We start from the raw sequence: 16007 nt of genomic DNA, 5'->3' as shown, positions 1-16007 counted from the left end.
AAAGCAAAAGGCAACAATGAAAGTTAAAACAGATCATTATCTATTGATGGTCAGAACCCTGTGAAGGTGTTAGCACAAGCATCATTATCCTATTCCATCTGGAAAAAAACAAAAGCCCAGAGGACTCGTTCCCAAGGTCACAGAGCCAATTAGTGGCAGAGCTGAGATGAGAACTCAGGTGTCCTAATTTCCAGTCCGGTGATCTTTCCACTAAACTGCCCAGTCAATTGCCACAGATTAGAGGCTATTATTCTCCCTGAGCAGCAATGGCCCCACCTGAGGCTATGTGCACTGATGGCGGGGTCTCCTCCCCGGCCAGAGCTTGACCAAATGTTAGAGCAGCCTGGAAACTTCCAGGCTGGCAGGTGAGATGACTGCCTCATGCAGCCCCTCCAGACCTCCCTTGTTTCTCAGTCTAGCTGACAACAGGCTGAGAGACACCCGGGGAGGACAATCCATTGTCCCATAATCACCCCCATCTCTTAGGTTAGACACCACCAGCTGAGGACTCCAGACGAGCCCGTTCAAGTATAATGAGGCTGAATGGGGCTGGGAGGATGGAGATGGATAGGAGCCGGCCAGGTTTCATCAGGGTAGCTGAGCGTGCAATCTGTCTTAGCCCGGATCCTCCGGCAATCTCGACAGCGAGATGACTCAGATGGAACAGTGAAGTTCCCTGAAGTTGCAGGGGAGGGAGCATTCAGTGAACAGGGAATAAGTCACTGGGCGCAGCTTTCTGCAAGTCCGATCCTGACGGGGTTGGAGTCTCTCCTGACCCTGGAACATCCCTGTGCTCGGCTGGGAACCACAGGCGGCTTTGTCGTTAAAGGCTGGATTGATTATCTGCCCTGCACTTTGCTTCTTTACCTTCACATTTCTTCCCTTCCCCTCCTGTTATGGCTCCCCTGGCAGACAGCCAGTACCTCAATGAAATGACTCCATTGACTTGTGCTAAAAATGGCTTGAGACATTATATATAAAATCATTTTGTAAAACTCTCTCACTGTAACCAAAGCAAAACACTTTGAATCTCCCTATTTTAGTCTCTGTCACAAACAAGTAGCTTCTTTTCCCTAAGATGCACACAAGGCTAGGGAAGAAATGGGCCTAAGAGATCTCATTTTATAGATTAGGAAACTGGGTACCAGAGAGGCAGTCACTGGCCCAGGCTCACTGGGCTGAGTAGTAGCAGAACTGCTGCATCTCCTGGCTCAAATTCAAGGCTCTCCAACATACTGTACATCCCTCTCAAGGGTGACTTGCTCACCCACTCGATATCTCCTGGATGTAAGTGTTCTTCCTAGGGGGAGAGGGCCCCCACAGAGGGATTTCCTCTAGGCCCATGCCATTCTGGATAACTAATCAATAAGAATTTTGCCATTGGGCTGGCATCCCTCTATCGACATTCTTCTCTAAATGGGGGTAGAGATCACTGAGGTGGCAAAATCATGCCATTTACTGGCAAAGAAGGCAGGATGAGACATGGGCCTTCTAACTCTCCCACCCCCTTCAAGGCTCTTGATTCCCAAATGTGATAAACCAAAGAGTTAGTGCTCACATAAAACATCTCAACAAGATGCCTTGGTCACCCCCGTGCTCTCCCCCGGCAGAAATATTGCCTCTGCTAAGGGATCCAAGGCCATGGATGACCTCTGGATGTCCCCTCTGTTCCAAATACTTGCATTCTTTACAACCAGTCACCCTGAGTCCCAAGGTGGTAAATCATTTAATTCTATACTTATTGAATGTCTCTCTCCTTCTTCCCCAGATTCCGGTGCTCAGAGGTCCTGTTCTCCTCCCACTGCCCCCTTACCATGAAGCCTGGGGCACAGGTGCAGCTCCCTGTGATGCTGTGACAGTCTGCCCCGTTCTGACAGGCACATAGCAGCCGACAGCCCTCTCCATAGGAGCCAGCAGGACAGGATTCGTTACAGTGAGGGCTGGCCCAGCCTGCGTGGCACGTGCAAGCTCCCGACACAGGATGGCAGCTGGGCAGGAGAGAGAGAGAGAGGCTAGTCACCGATAAAGGAAGGACAGACCTTCCCAGGTCCTCTCACAGGGTAAGAGGAAGAAGGCCCATCATCGGATGTTATCTAGTGACAAACTCCCACCCATGTAGGATTTTACTCAGAGCCAGGCAGAATGTACCATTTCAGTCTTAGCTCCTACCAGCACCTCGAGACACAGTTTCCCTAGTTTTGCTGCACTAGTTGCCATTTCTTGAATAATTCTCAGCCTTTTCTACCTCCGAGCCTTTGCTCTGCCTTTCCCTCTGTCTTGAATGCCCTCTTCTTGGATCTCCAGCTTTCAAAAGTCTACCTTCACCTTGGGGGCCAACTCAAATTTCACTTCCTGTTCTGAGCTTTCCTTGATTCCTTCCCCTTCCCACTCCAAGTGGAATTTATTTCACCCTCCTCAGGACTACCATAACCTTTAAAAATTTTCTTTTCAATGATCAAGTATTTATTTTTTCAACCTCCCACCTCCTCCATCTCCTGTGAAAAAGAAAAAGAATTCTTCTATAATAAACAATAGTCAAACAAAACAAATACCATAACCTTTCATATTACTCCTATGGCACTTTGGTTCCATCGTGTGTGTGTGTGTGTGTGTGTGCGCGCGCGCGTGTGTCTTATACCCTGTAGTATCTATGTAGTCTTATAGTTGAGACAGAGGGACTGAGTTTCCCCAACACCTAGCACTGAGTTTGGTGCAGAGGAGGGGCTCAGTTGTTGTCTCTTGAAGGCACAGCTTGCCTGTGGTTTCCTAGAGCCAAAGCTTGCACCTGGTTCTTCTGGCTTCCAGACTTCCTTCCACTATCCCACAGTGCCTCCAACTGATCAGGAAAACTACAAACAGGCTTGGAGCTTCAGTGCCTTCTCTTCAAGCTGTGGGGGCTATCGAGCTACCCACTTCCAAGGGATATGTCTTGACTTATAATGGGTGGGAAAGAGTATTGGGAGAGGAAATTGGTTTTAGGAGGTTAGACAGGGTCTTTGTCCCCCTGGATGACTCTAAAAAATAGAATCATGAACCAAGAGATGATATCCATTGGTGGGAAAAATGAGTATTAGTCTATTCTGATCTACTGCAGAGGTGTCAGGAACCTGACAGTGCCCTGGAACAGGTTAAAATATCACTGGCAAATATTTAACAAAACAAACTAGCTAAGGTCTGACACCACTGATCTGACTGTTCTCCATTTCTTCTAAGGTAAGGTGAAAGAAGAAATGGGCTTATAGGGATCACAAAGGATCTAGATAATAAGTAAAGTAGTAGAACTTGGGTAAGGCTTTTGAGAAGAATAGGAGAGATTCATATCAGTGTGAAGCTGGTTATGTATGTTCCCGCTTTGGGGTGGAGTGAATACGTATGTGTGTCGTCCAGGGGAGGAACAGCCTGATAGGGAGAGCTCAGACTATGTTTGAGAACCTAGCTCTTCCTGGTAATCTCAGACAAAGCTTACAATCATTGATGGATTTTTGGATTCTTTTTTTTTTTTTTTCCTACTGTTTTTCCATTTCTCCCAGATAACGATTAATCACAGATTAATAGAAACTGAAAGCTAAACATTACAAGAATATTTTAAGGATAGAGTTTTGTGCAGTCTCTCCTCGATTGCACTATGAGATTTTTATCAATGCTCCATCTATTGGCTTAATCCAATCTTTCAAAGGTAATATATGATCTGGGCTGCTGGAATCCTTCCATGACAATTCAATTGCAGGGGGCACACTCAGAAGCCAGGTCTATCTCTCTGTCTCCGTCTCTTTCCCTCCCTCCCTCTGTGTGCTTGTCTCTCTATCTCTGTCTCTCTGTCCTTGTCTCTGTCTGTCTGCCTCTCTCTCTCAATTGTTTCTATTATTAAGTAAAATGATTCCTTTGCAAAGAGCATGAAATAACTCAAAATTTTATTGGTGATTTCTCTATCTCTGAGATGGAACTGGGGGAGAGCTGGATGATGCCAGAATTCTGTGTGGGGAGGTCAGAGCTATCGGATTTGGTCTATTTCTGTCCCCCTCCTAGGCAATGACAGAACTTCAGACTTGGAAGAAGTCTCAGTGACTGTTCAATCCCCAATTCACCAGAACAGAAAACACTTTCCACACAGTCTCTGAGAAGTGACCAATCTCAATTTGAAGCTTTCAAAAAAAAGGGGGGGGGATTCACCATCTCTAGAGGCACTCCATTGCTGTTTTGGATACTTCTGATTATTTGGAAATCTTTCCTTGTATTAAGCCTAGTCTGTCTCTTTATGCTGTCCCACTTATGTTGCCCTCCAAAGGCAAGGAGCAAGAGTCAAACCCCTCTTCTATATTAGACTTCACCCCAATAAATATCCCGTTCTTCAGCTGATCCTTGAATGACAAACTACTCAGTCCCTCCCACAACATAAGGAATTTTCCTCTAGGAGCCAAGGTCCACAATGGAGCAGAAGGGAGATTCTCTGCATCTTCAAAGCTGCCTTCATCTCCAGTTAAGCAGCAATTATCACCTCCTCCAATTTCTCAAGGACACAGTAGTCCTTTCCTAAAAGGATTGACATGGCTAACTGATTGCAAAAGAAACAATGAAGCACAGAAAAGAGAAATACTTGGAGAGGATGCTTTTTTTTTTTTTTTTTTTTTTTTTTTTTTTTTAAGTATAGGAAAAAGATGTCATTTAGTCAAGGCCTTGGTGTTCTGGCCAAAGAAGGAACAATCCCTAGGTTGATGAGAACCTTCAGAAGCACTCAAGTATGCTCGAATTAACAGCTGTTGACATCTCTTTCCTTTGCCTGCTCTGGAATTAAAGGAGAAGGCTCTGCAGAAAGGGACCTTTCTGGCTGTTGGGGGAGACAGAAACTTGGAAATGGATCCCCAAGGGAGAGAGAAAAATCTTTGAAAATCCGAAAGTCAGCGTTCTGTTAGGTGGTACACCTGCCAGGAGGCAGAGAGTGGGCAGGATAAACTCTGAGAACAGGGCATGGTCTCTTGTGAGGTGTGGGTTCGGAGGAGTTGTTAAGGTAGACATTGGCAGATACCCAGGCTGGGTGGTCCTTCGGAATCTCCAGGGGCTCCCTCCCTTGCAGAAAAGTTGCTAACACGCCACCTGGTCCTGAAACTCAGTGTTTGTTAAAGACATGGAGCCAAATAAATAATCATCAATATTAGATGAGCTGCGATTAGCAAGGGGGTGTGGTGGGTGAGGGAGGAAGGAGTCCTTCCAGCTAAATAATGCATGGAGGAATCCTTTACAGAAATGATAAATTATGCAGGGCAAGGCTGTGCAAGAATCAACAGGATAACAATAGCTATTTAATTTGGGGGCCTGGTTGAGATATTTATAGTAGAAAGAGCATGTTCTATATCAACAGGAGCAATTTTTCTTTTTATCCTTGAATGAGTCACAACTCTGTCCCCAATATGTTCTTTAGGGATGGTGATAGTGGGATGCTAATGGCCTCCCTTTCTCCAGAAAGATACCCAGTCACCCCTCAAATACCCAACCAACCCCACTGGGAAGCAGAGAGCCTGAAATAATATTCCTCTGTTCTCTCTGCTTACTGGAATCCTACCTCTCCCTTTCAAAGTCTAGATCCAAAGCTTTCTCCTCCATGAAGTCTTCCTCGATCGTTCCAGTCCACACTGATCTTTTCTTCCTCTCACCTGTAGTACTTATTGCTTGGAGTACTCACTAGAAAGCGTTTCTTTTTTCTTTTCTTTTTTTTTTTCCCCCCTGAGGCTGGGGTTAAGTGACTTGCCCAGGGTCACACAGCTAGGAAGTGTTAAGTGTCTGAGATCACATTTGAACTCTGGTCCTCCTGAATTCAAGGCTGGTGCTCTATCCACTGCGCCACCTAGCTGCCCCCTAGAAAGCGTTTCTTAAAGGTTTTATAGCTATCATGGATCATTCTGGCAATCTGAGAAACCTATGAATCCTTTCTCAGAATAATGTTATATATATATTTTTAATTTGGAATTTAAAGTTTTATTTGAAATTTTATTCTTCATATTGTTTAGTTACTTGGTTAAAACTAGTTGAGATTATTTTATGTTGATTATAAAATTATTTTAAAAGAATGTACAAAAATTTTAGGGATATGTAGGGAGCCTTTTCCATGGGAAAAGTAATGATAACAAAGAAGAGAAGTAAAGCCTTTAATTAGATAATTCAGTATAATGTTTTAAATGCATAAAATAAAAAAAAAATAGGATGACCAACAAAACCAATTACATTGAAGTAAAGGTGTAAATATTTTTACATCTAAGTTCATGAACATCCTGAAATCCATCCATGGATCCCTTGGGGATCTGGGGACTTTCTGAACTAGTCATTTAGCATATGCTGTTTTGCACTGAATAGACAATTTATACATATACCTTGGTGCTACTTATAGAATCTAAAGTCTTGGAGAGCAAGGACCTGGCTTCCTGGTCATTTCCATATTCCCACTGAACTTTTGCACAGGGCTTTTGCATGGAATAAGAACTCTGTAAGCATTTGCTGAATGACTGAAGGAAGACTAGGGCTGACTCAGCAGAGGCCCTGGAGATCAGCCATACTGGAATTCATCAAATGGAGGTTTATGGTCCCTCTGTAGCTGTTGCCTCAATTTTCCCCAATCCTACTCATTTCCTGCAATCAGAGATTCCTTGGCCTCTTAGAAGGCTTGGGAGGAACCTTTGTAAAAATCAAATCAAATCAACAAATATTGACTGAGTAGCCATTACTTGCAAAGCCCTTGGAAGGTCACCAATGGCTTTATGTTGATTTGAGGGTAATCAAGTAATAAAAAATCGAAGGGAGCCAATGTGAGATAGGGAAAGGGGGGGAGACTGCTTGGGGGGTCCAAGGAAGGCATCCAGCATATCCGCCATCTTCACAAATCATCAGTAAAGACAAAACCCCTGGAGTGTGGACAGCTCCCGAGTTTGTTATTGCCTGTCATTCCTCTTCCACCTGTCAGGCCTGACAGGAGCTGAAAGCATTGAATGAAGGCTGGGAGGTTGGGGAGAGAGGAAGGGAGGAAGGTAACGGGGTGAGATATAGAGAGGAGGAAGAAAAGATATGGGTCCATAGTCATTCTTATCTTTGCTCCTCTCACTTCTTTCTGCTACAGCCTCAAGAAGACATTGATTAAGAAATATGTTTGTCAATGGATAGAAAAGAGACAGAGACAGAGAAGACAGAGAGAAAAGGAGATGGAGAGAGGGGAGACAGAAGGAGAAGACAGGGGGAGAGGGAGAGAGAAACAGAGACAGAGATAGAGACTAGAGAAGAGCAAGAGAGAGAAGAAAGACAGAAGACAGAGACACAAAGAGACACAGAGAGAGCAGAGGTGTCCTGCACGTTGTAGGGGTTTTATCCCTTTTTGTGAAATGACTAAGAAGAATGGGCAGAGGAGGAGGGAGAGCTGACCAGGAGGGAACCCCAAGAGCTCCTGAGTCTGAGGGAACGAGGAAACACCCTGTTGCTTCTTGTCTCCTACTCATTCTCCCTATAGAAAACCCATCTGAGAGGGGTGGACAGTAATTTCAGTTGTGTATGACTCTTCCTGACTCCATTTGGAGTTTTCTTAGCAAAGAAAGCTCTCCAGCTCATTTTACAGATGAGGACATTGGGGCAGACAACCTGAAGGGCCTTGCACAGCCAGTAAATGAGGCTACTTAGAACTCAGGCCTTCCTGCTTCCAGGCCCAACACTCTATCCCGGGCCACCTTCTTACACTTACTGATTGTTTGATTATAGAGAGTAATCCCAGTCCCTCTCTTCTGGATGATCCTCATCTGTACCTCACATTGCTTTCCTGCCCCTCCAACTTCCTGTTTACATGAGCTCTGGGCTACTTAGGCCCGGAGGCCAGGCTCTGCTCAGGCCTGAGTGTCTGTGGAACACTCTCTGACACATGCTCTGGGTACGGACCCGGGTTACAAGGGGAGACCTCAGAAGGGAAGTTTTCTAAGACAGCGAGACCGAATGTGGACTCGATGAGAGCCGAAGCTTGAAGCGGCTGCCCCAATACTCTGACTGAAGCACTGAGTGGGGATCCCCAGGGCCCACTGAGCAGAGCCCATCCGGACCACCGCATCCAGGGATGAGCACATTCTAAGAGAAAAACTAACAGACTGGACTGTGTCTAGAGATGAGTGAAGGACTGAGAGGCAATTTGGAGGAACAGCTGAAGAAAATAGGGACATTTAAGCCTTAAAAAGGAATAGGCTTAGAAGAGATATGAGGAATGTCACTTCATAAAAGAAGGGTTGTCATCTAGAATTCTTAGAATTCATTCATGCATTCATTTATTTGATTGTATTTATTGAATGCCTGTTAGACATAATGCATTGTGCCAGCCACATGGAATGATACTACAGTTATTAAGACACGGTCCTTGCCAGGAGGGAAAACTTCGATTAATGGATCTTAATACAATTAATACAAAGGATCTTATTAGTACAAAGAAGACCATTTTAACACTCAGACATGACCAGCAATGGAGTTAATAGACTATGCTGTGAGATAAGGAGCCCTCCATCACTGGATGTATTTAAGCAGAGATAATTGGATAACCAGTAAAATTCTTTGATTTTATAACAATTAAAGATGAAAGATCTTTATACCCAGGACCTGTAGGGATAGATCAGCCATCAAACCTCAGATTCCAAAGCAAATGAAGGCAGGACAATGGGAGTAGGAGCATGATACAAGTTTGCAGATGATTGTTGTTGGCCCAGCTTACCGTTCCCACTTTTAATGGCAAAAATAAATCCCTGATTTTCATTACATTCCACTGGGGGTAGGATGGGGAGTTCTCAGTGTTCTCCTGAGAGGTCGCCTCAATCCCATCCGGTGATTATTTAGATGAGATAATGGAGGCCCAGAAGGGGAAATCTATCACCCAAGGCCTTGATGTTAATAAGTGTGGGAGCCCAGGCTCAAAACTGCGGGGATATTTCCTCTCTCCCTTTTGTTCACACCCGTCATTTCCCAGAGCCAGATTTCTGCCACCTCAGTCCCTTCGGCCTGGACTGCAGGTTCCTTGGGGTGGGTCTCCAGCCCTTCTTGGGAGCCAGCACTCAGGCCTCCCTCCCCGCCCTGACGCCATCAGCCTTCGGGAATACCTACCTGAGTGTGTTGGTGACGTTGCAGGGACAGGGCTTGGTGCACTGCGGGCCATGCAGTCCCTCAGGACACAGCCGCTCCTGGCACCGAGGCCCTTTGTAGCCCGGCTCGCACACGCAGGCCCCGGAGGCCGGCGAGCACTGGGCCCCGTTGTGGCAGTCACAGCGCTGGGAGCACTGGAATCCAAAGGTCCCGATGGGGCACTCCTCCTGGCACCTGCAGGGAAACCACGGAGCAGCTGATTTCTCCAGTCGCCGAGTTAGAGCGTCAGGGGAGCGCAGGAAGGGATCTTAGCCCCCAAGTCCAACCCCCCTCATTTCACAGATGAGGAAACTGAGCCCTAATTAAAATTAAACTAAAACCTTGTCCCAGGGCAGGACGGCTAGCGCCTGAGGCTGCACTGAAACCCACAAGACTCCAAGGACGGCGCTCCTGATTATCCAAGGTTTACACAAAGTGGGTTTCGCCTACAACAAGGGGGGACAACATGGGACACCTGGCTACACCGAAGTAAATCCTTTCAGCCCTGGGACCCCCCCCCCATTTCCACAGGCCAGACCATATTTCAACCCCTCTGGCCAACTTCAAAATAAAATCCGAATAGCTGAGAGACTCGTTGCCCCCAGCACGGCTCTCCTAAGTGAGCGCTGGTCGGCGGGACTTGGGGATCATGCACCGGAGGAAGTGCATTTCTGCTGCCTCTGATTTCCTCCACTCCTAACAATAATGGCAGCTAACATCCACAGGGACTGCTACAGCTTGCAAGACACTTGGCAAATGTGAGTTTGTGTGATCGATGGGGCAGGCGCTATCATCCCCATTTCACACAGGAGAAACTCCGAGTTTGGTCACGTTGGCCAGGGTCACCCAGCTGTGAAGGCCGAATCTGCACCCAGGCTTCCAATCTCTCTCCACGCTGCTGCTGTGCCCCTTCCTCACCAGCAGGAGAGGCCGGTGATCTCGGAGACTCTTGCCTCCTCAATAAGACACTTTACCTCTTGCTATATTTATAGGGATGATGAAGCATCGTATAGCATGAAGAAAAGCATCTGGAAATGAAATATTGACGACCTAATCCATTTGCATAATTAGCCTTTTTCCTGCTAACAATTTAAACAACTTATTTATTTAGAGATCAAGCAGCTCCTGCTAATGAATTTTACACAAAGCATGCTAATAACGGGGCCCCTAGAACATAAGGATAATCACAGCAGGAATTAGTTCTCTACTTAAACATCCTTCCTTTGCAACATATCAATCTAATGTGTCCAATAATGCCATTAACAACCAGATACATTGCTCAATTAAATCACAAAATGAGCTGCAAAGCCCTAGTTATGTTTCTTGTTTAATTTACATTTGTTCCTGCCTATCTGGGGAGGCCGCATTATTACACCCGCTGAACTTTAATATGCTCGGCGATGATTTGGGCTGGGTTAATGTGGCTGTCACTGGCAAAATGGATGGAGGCAATTTCACAAAATATTAAACACGAGGTGGCCCGTGTAGATGCACAAGCCAAATATCACCAGGCCTTCCCATTTTCTGCTTGAGCAGATCGAGCCATGGGGCTTTCCAAAGGGCGCTTAGGTTTGCTGCAGGCCCTTCCCCCGGAATTCCTCACTGGAGCTTGGAGGTGGGAGCTGTCCGACGTCTGAAAGTCAGGCTGACTTTCGCCTTTTCCCTCTGGGCCTGCTTCGGTACTGGACGCTCTGCCCCTTGGTTGGTGGAGTGGGAAAAGACACAAGAGCTGACATCCTTCCGGGCTGGGAAACATAGATGCGAGGCCAGTGGGAAAGCGGGCTGGCTGTTTCTCTGGACGAGAAGGAGGCAGTTATCCCATTCGTGTTCGGGACCAGAACAAACCTCCCGCTCTCACAGGTTCCTGCTACCTTGATTTCCTGCGCTGCTCGGGGTTTAGTGGCTCATGCTCCTTGGAGGGGTTGAGAACCTAACTAAAGTCTCAGGTCACAGAGCTGGAACACTTGAGAGCCCATCCGGATCAAACACCTCAGTTACAGCAGTTAAGTGATTTGTCCAGAACACACAGGTAAGAAGATAACAGAGCTAGAATTTGAGTGTGGGCCTTCGGCTTGCTTATCAAGTAAGTACACCTGTGATGAGGCTTTTCTGCAGGCCAGATGCAAGGAAATGCCGTGCACATGAGCACGGGCTCCAAAAGCAACAACGTGGTTGTTCCCAAATGATCTTAAGATTGCAGGGAAAGGCAAGATAAAAAATGGGAGACATTTAGGGAGCACTTCAGCGGCAGGCCTTACTTGGATGCAGATTTCCTGACTCTGAGGTAAGCACTATCCGCCATGCCTCCCTGCCTCTCTCTCATGTCACAGCTACATGAACAAAAAAAAGCTAAAGCTAACCAGACAGGACTTCTGGATTACCAGCTTGGGGGTCAATCTCCATTAACTCAAGTAACTACATTGGATAGTTGACTCTCCTTCCTCCCCTGGAGAATCAATCTTGGAATTATATAATTATCACATAATAATTATTACTATCTAGGTTGGGAAACCCTCTGTAGGCCAAAGGGTAGCCCATTTGGGAGGCAAACTTACCATGCTTCTGAGCAGCCCAGGAAGGGCCGACAAAAATCATGATCCTTATTTCAGAGCCATTATGAGTGATGGAATTATCAACAATGAGGACCATAGGTGTCCCCTGGGCATGGAGATGACTCCTTACCTATCCCCCATGTAGCCAGCTGCACACTGGCACCTCCCGGTCACGTGGTCACATTGCCCTCCATGATGGCACGGACAGCTCTGGCTGCAGTTGATGCCGAATGTCCCTGGTGGGCAGGGCTGGGCACACACCACTCCCTGAAACAGAGGAGACCGAGGTTGGCCCCGTGTTGACCAAAGCAGCCATTATGCCAAAAACAAACAGTCCCTTGGATTCAGAACTATAACTATGTGCATACATGGTGCAGATGGACCTGAGGCTCCAGCTAGATGAGGGGCGCTTAACCCTTTCTCACTGACTCCTCCGAAAATCTGGGGATACTGTGGACCTTTTGTTTTTAAATGCATAAAATAAAATATGTAGGGTTATGAAGGAAATTAATTACAATGAAATGCATTTGTCTATATGTATATATTTAAAATTACAGATCTCAGATTAAGGACTCAAACTACAGATGACTGTTAAAGCTTGTATTATTCATGTAGACTCTTAAGTTAACAAATGAGAAGGGCTAACGCTGGAAGGACCTAGCATAATAGTTTTTATTTGGTCACCAGCTAGTATATTTAATGTGTCTTGTTTACTTTGTCATATTCTATTGTATAAATTTTCTTTGAGGATTGATTTTAGTTTAGATTTGTAGGAATTATTAATCCCATCCCTCATGCAAATCAAACTTTCCATACAAATCTGATTTAGGTTGCTGCTCCAGGCCAATCAGCTCCAGGATCCCACTCAAGCTGGGATCCTTGGCTATGGCACGTGGAACCATCAGCCTTGGTTTTTACTGTAATCATTATAAAATGTCTTTTATGTGTTTGGCCCTGTGCTCAGTGCTATGAAAGATACAGATAAGGGAAGATAAAGATGTGGATCTTGTCTTCAAGGACTTCTGAGCAGGAGGAAACAGAACATTTAGTCACTAGAGAATGAGGCAAATGGTACATTATCACATTCCAAACTTTGTGGTCCATGCAGTGAGTGCTTTAGGAGGAGCGCTCTGAAGATGGGATCCATCACCATGAACTTGAGTAGTCAGAGAAGCGTGTGGTTCAGTGCAGGGAAGACAGGAAGAGGGAAGAGGGAAAAGAAAGGTGGGGAGCCCAGAACAGCGAGGAGAGCCGCCTGATGGGCCCGGAATTACAGGCTCTAACAGCTGGAAAGGACCACTGTCTGCATCCCAATGGTCCTCGGAATACTTGGAAGCTGCCCCTATGCCTGCTCATCTCTTGGCTCAACAGCCCCAGTTCCTTTGAGGAATCGCACAGGGAGCATCCTCTGGTTCCCTTGTTACCCTGGTCCCTGTCCGACTGATCAGTGTCCTCCAGAAGCGTGGCTCAGGTCTGAACCTAATATTCTGGATGTTATCTGATTAGAGAAAGGAAGCCCGCCCATTCCTGTCCTGGAGACTGCCCTTCCATTGGTGCAGCCTAAGAGTAAAGGAGGGCAGCTAGTCTGCACCATTGTGCCCGGAGCGCCGGCCCAGAGTCAGCAAGACTCGTCTTCAGGAGTTCAGTCCAGCCTCGGTCACTGATAAGCTAGGTGACTCTGCCTGCCTCAGTTTCCTCAACTGTCAAAAGAGCCAGAGAAGACAATAATACCAACCAGTCCAGTGTCTCTGCCAAGAAAATCCCAAATGGGGTCCCACAGAGTCAGAGGAGACTGACTATGACTCAGTTACAAAGAGCAAATTGGAGTTTTGGGCTCTTGGGACACACTATTGACTTACATCTGCTAAAACCACTAGATATGTTTCTTCTGAACCCCACTTATTGGGTCAGTGGATAGAGCTAGACTCAGTCAGGAAGTCTTCATAACTAGGCTCAGGCATTTTACCAGCTCTGTGTGATCAGGGAAAGTCACTCAGCTTCTCCCGCCTCAGTTTCCTCAACAGTAAAATGGGAATTATGACAGTGTTGACCTCCCATAGTGGTTGTAAGGATCAAATGAAATAATGTATGCAAAATGCTTCACAAATGTTAAAGCATTCTATAAAAGACAGTGATTGTTATGAAATTTCATCCTGACATACTTTCTCCACTATTGTAATTATACAGTTGATTTTTTAAAACTTGTATCAATATACGTGGAACTTAATAGGATATATTTATTTTATTCTCTGTGAAAACAAGGTTAGAAATTATTTTCTCCAATTTTACATATCATGAAACTCAGGCTTAGAGATACTAGATTTAGAACTAGAAGGGACTTTAGTGATCATTCAGTTCAGAAGTGTTAAACCCACTGCTCACAAAGCTTCCCTAGTGCTCCCAAAAGAGATGAAGACATAATAGGAAAATGTGTAATAAATCAAATGAAAATATAATACATCCTATTATTATATTAGCTTGTGGTTTTTTAAATCAATGTGTAGACAAGATGGGATCTTTTTGTGTGTGAGTATAACACCACAGATCCAATCCAATTCTCCCTCATCCTAGGAGACCCATTTTACAGAAGAAGAAACTGGGTCTTAGGCAAAGTAAGACTTGAACTCCAAAATCTTACTTCAAGTCCAGTGCTTTTCTCTATATACCTGTAAGGCTCTTATCATACTACCCTCTGCTATAGAAGAAGCCCACCTTCATCCTTTAACTTTTCTTTCTCTGTTTGGGGAAAGAAGGAATCTGCTTTGTTGGGAGCAGAGCCTGCACACAATCCTTGTCAGTCTAAAATGCCATCCTGGACATACCAGGAGAGAGTAGAGGGCAGCTGCCTTCTCCAAAGTCCATCTGGGACAGCTGATGCCACTTAACCTTCTAAATGCCTCAGAAAGAGAAGAAAAAAAGCACTACCTCTCTCCTCCTTTGCTCTCCCCTCTCTCCCTAGTTTTCCCTCTCTAACTCTTGGAACCATAATCAAAATTATATTACCATTTCTGGAGAGTTGTGTTAATCAATTAAACTATGATTCTTCTCACTTTCACTGACATCCCTAAACCAATCAATAAACATTTATTAAGTACCTTCTTATTGTTTAGTTGTTTCCACTTGCTTTGTGACTCTTTGTGACCCTATTTGGGGTTTTCTTGGCAAAAATACTAAAGCAGTTTGCCATTTCCTTCTCTAGCTTATTTTACAGCTGGAAAAACTGAGGCAGACAGGGTTAAGTGACTTGCCTGGGGTCACTCAGCTGTCTGAGGCTGCCCAACAAAAGATCGAGTACTCTCTCCACTCTGCCACCTAAGTTGACACCAAGCACCTACTTGAAAACTTCCAGGATCAGAGAACTAATGGATTCTCAGACAAACTGTTAAGGGCAACCTAAGAAACCTTACAGATTACCTTACAATCCACCCAACTCCCTTTACAGATGAGGAAACCAGGGACCAGGAAAAGGACCTAGACCCTGTGCTAAATGCTAAAAACATTAACACAATGAATGAAACAAGATCTGCTCTTAAGGAGTTTCCATTCTAATGGGGAGATGATAGTACATGTATGAATGTAAAATGAATCTATAAAAATAAATACAAAGTAAGTAAAAGGTAATTTGGGGCAAGAAGGCACTCACAGCTGAGAGATTAGGACAGATTTCATGTCGAAGGTGGGTTTGTGCTGCAGGTGTGCAATTGCTCACCTCAAATTGGTGAAAAAGACTGTATTCTAAGCATGAGAGATGACCAGCACAAGGGTATGACAGAGGAGATGGGACATTGTGTGTGAGGAACAAAGATAAAGCCAGTTTGGTCAGATCCAGGGCATAATCTGGCATTATAATGTCCAGGAAAGCTGAAAAGAGAGCTTGGGGCCAGGGAAGAAGGGCTTTAAAAAATGAAGAGTCACTGGAGTTGAGTAAACAGGGGATTGGCCCAGTGAGAGCTTCATGTAAAAAAAAATGATTTTGGTAAAATACTGCCCAGTACCTTGTCTGCCCAGTACTCCTTTATTTACCTATTATGTCATCTTGGCTATGAGAATCCAATAGGCAAAGAGAAGCCAATGGGGCTATCCTGGAGAGTAAGGGCTGTTTCACCATTTCCATTTGTATTTTCGGTGCTTTGCAAAATCCTTTTCAAAAATTCATCCACACATCCAGCCATTCTGGAGAGCAATTTGGAATTATGCTCAAAAAGTTATTAAACTGTGCATACCCTTTGAACCAGCTATGTTACTACTGGGCTTATATCCCAAAGAGATCTTAAAGAAGGGAAAGGGACCTGTATATGCAAGAATATTTGTGGGAGCCCTCTCTGTGGTGGC

General features: G+C 45.2%; 1 protein-coding gene across 7 annotated transcripts in view; it reads right to left on the bottom strand.

Moving 5' to 3' along the window:
• Positions 1–16007, bottom strand: part of MEGF11 (multiple EGF like domains 11) — a 433182-nt gene that overhangs the window by 62166 nt on the left and 355009 nt on the right. For all 7 annotated transcript variants that reach the window (XM_074294763.1, XM_074294764.1, XM_074294766.1 and 4 more), the window contains exons 8-10: positions 11806–11942; positions 9106–9318; positions 1814–1988 (exon numbers count right to left, since the gene is read on the bottom strand). In XM_074294763.1, coding sequence (XP_074150864.1) covers positions 1814–1988; positions 9106–9318; positions 11806–11942 — 525 coding nt within the window. The remainder of the gene's footprint in view (positions 1–1813; positions 1989–9105; positions 9319–11805; positions 11943–16007) is intronic.

The sequence above is a fragment of the Sminthopsis crassicaudata genome, chromosome 2 (genome assembly GCF_048593235.1).
Source record: "Sminthopsis crassicaudata isolate SCR6 chromosome 2, ASM4859323v1, whole genome shotgun sequence".
NCBI classification, from domain to species: Eukaryota; Metazoa; Chordata; class Mammalia; order Dasyuromorphia; family Dasyuridae; genus Sminthopsis; species Sminthopsis crassicaudata.
The sequence above is the reverse complement of the archived record's forward strand: the minus strand, read 5'-3'. Positions and strand labels throughout refer to the sequence as shown.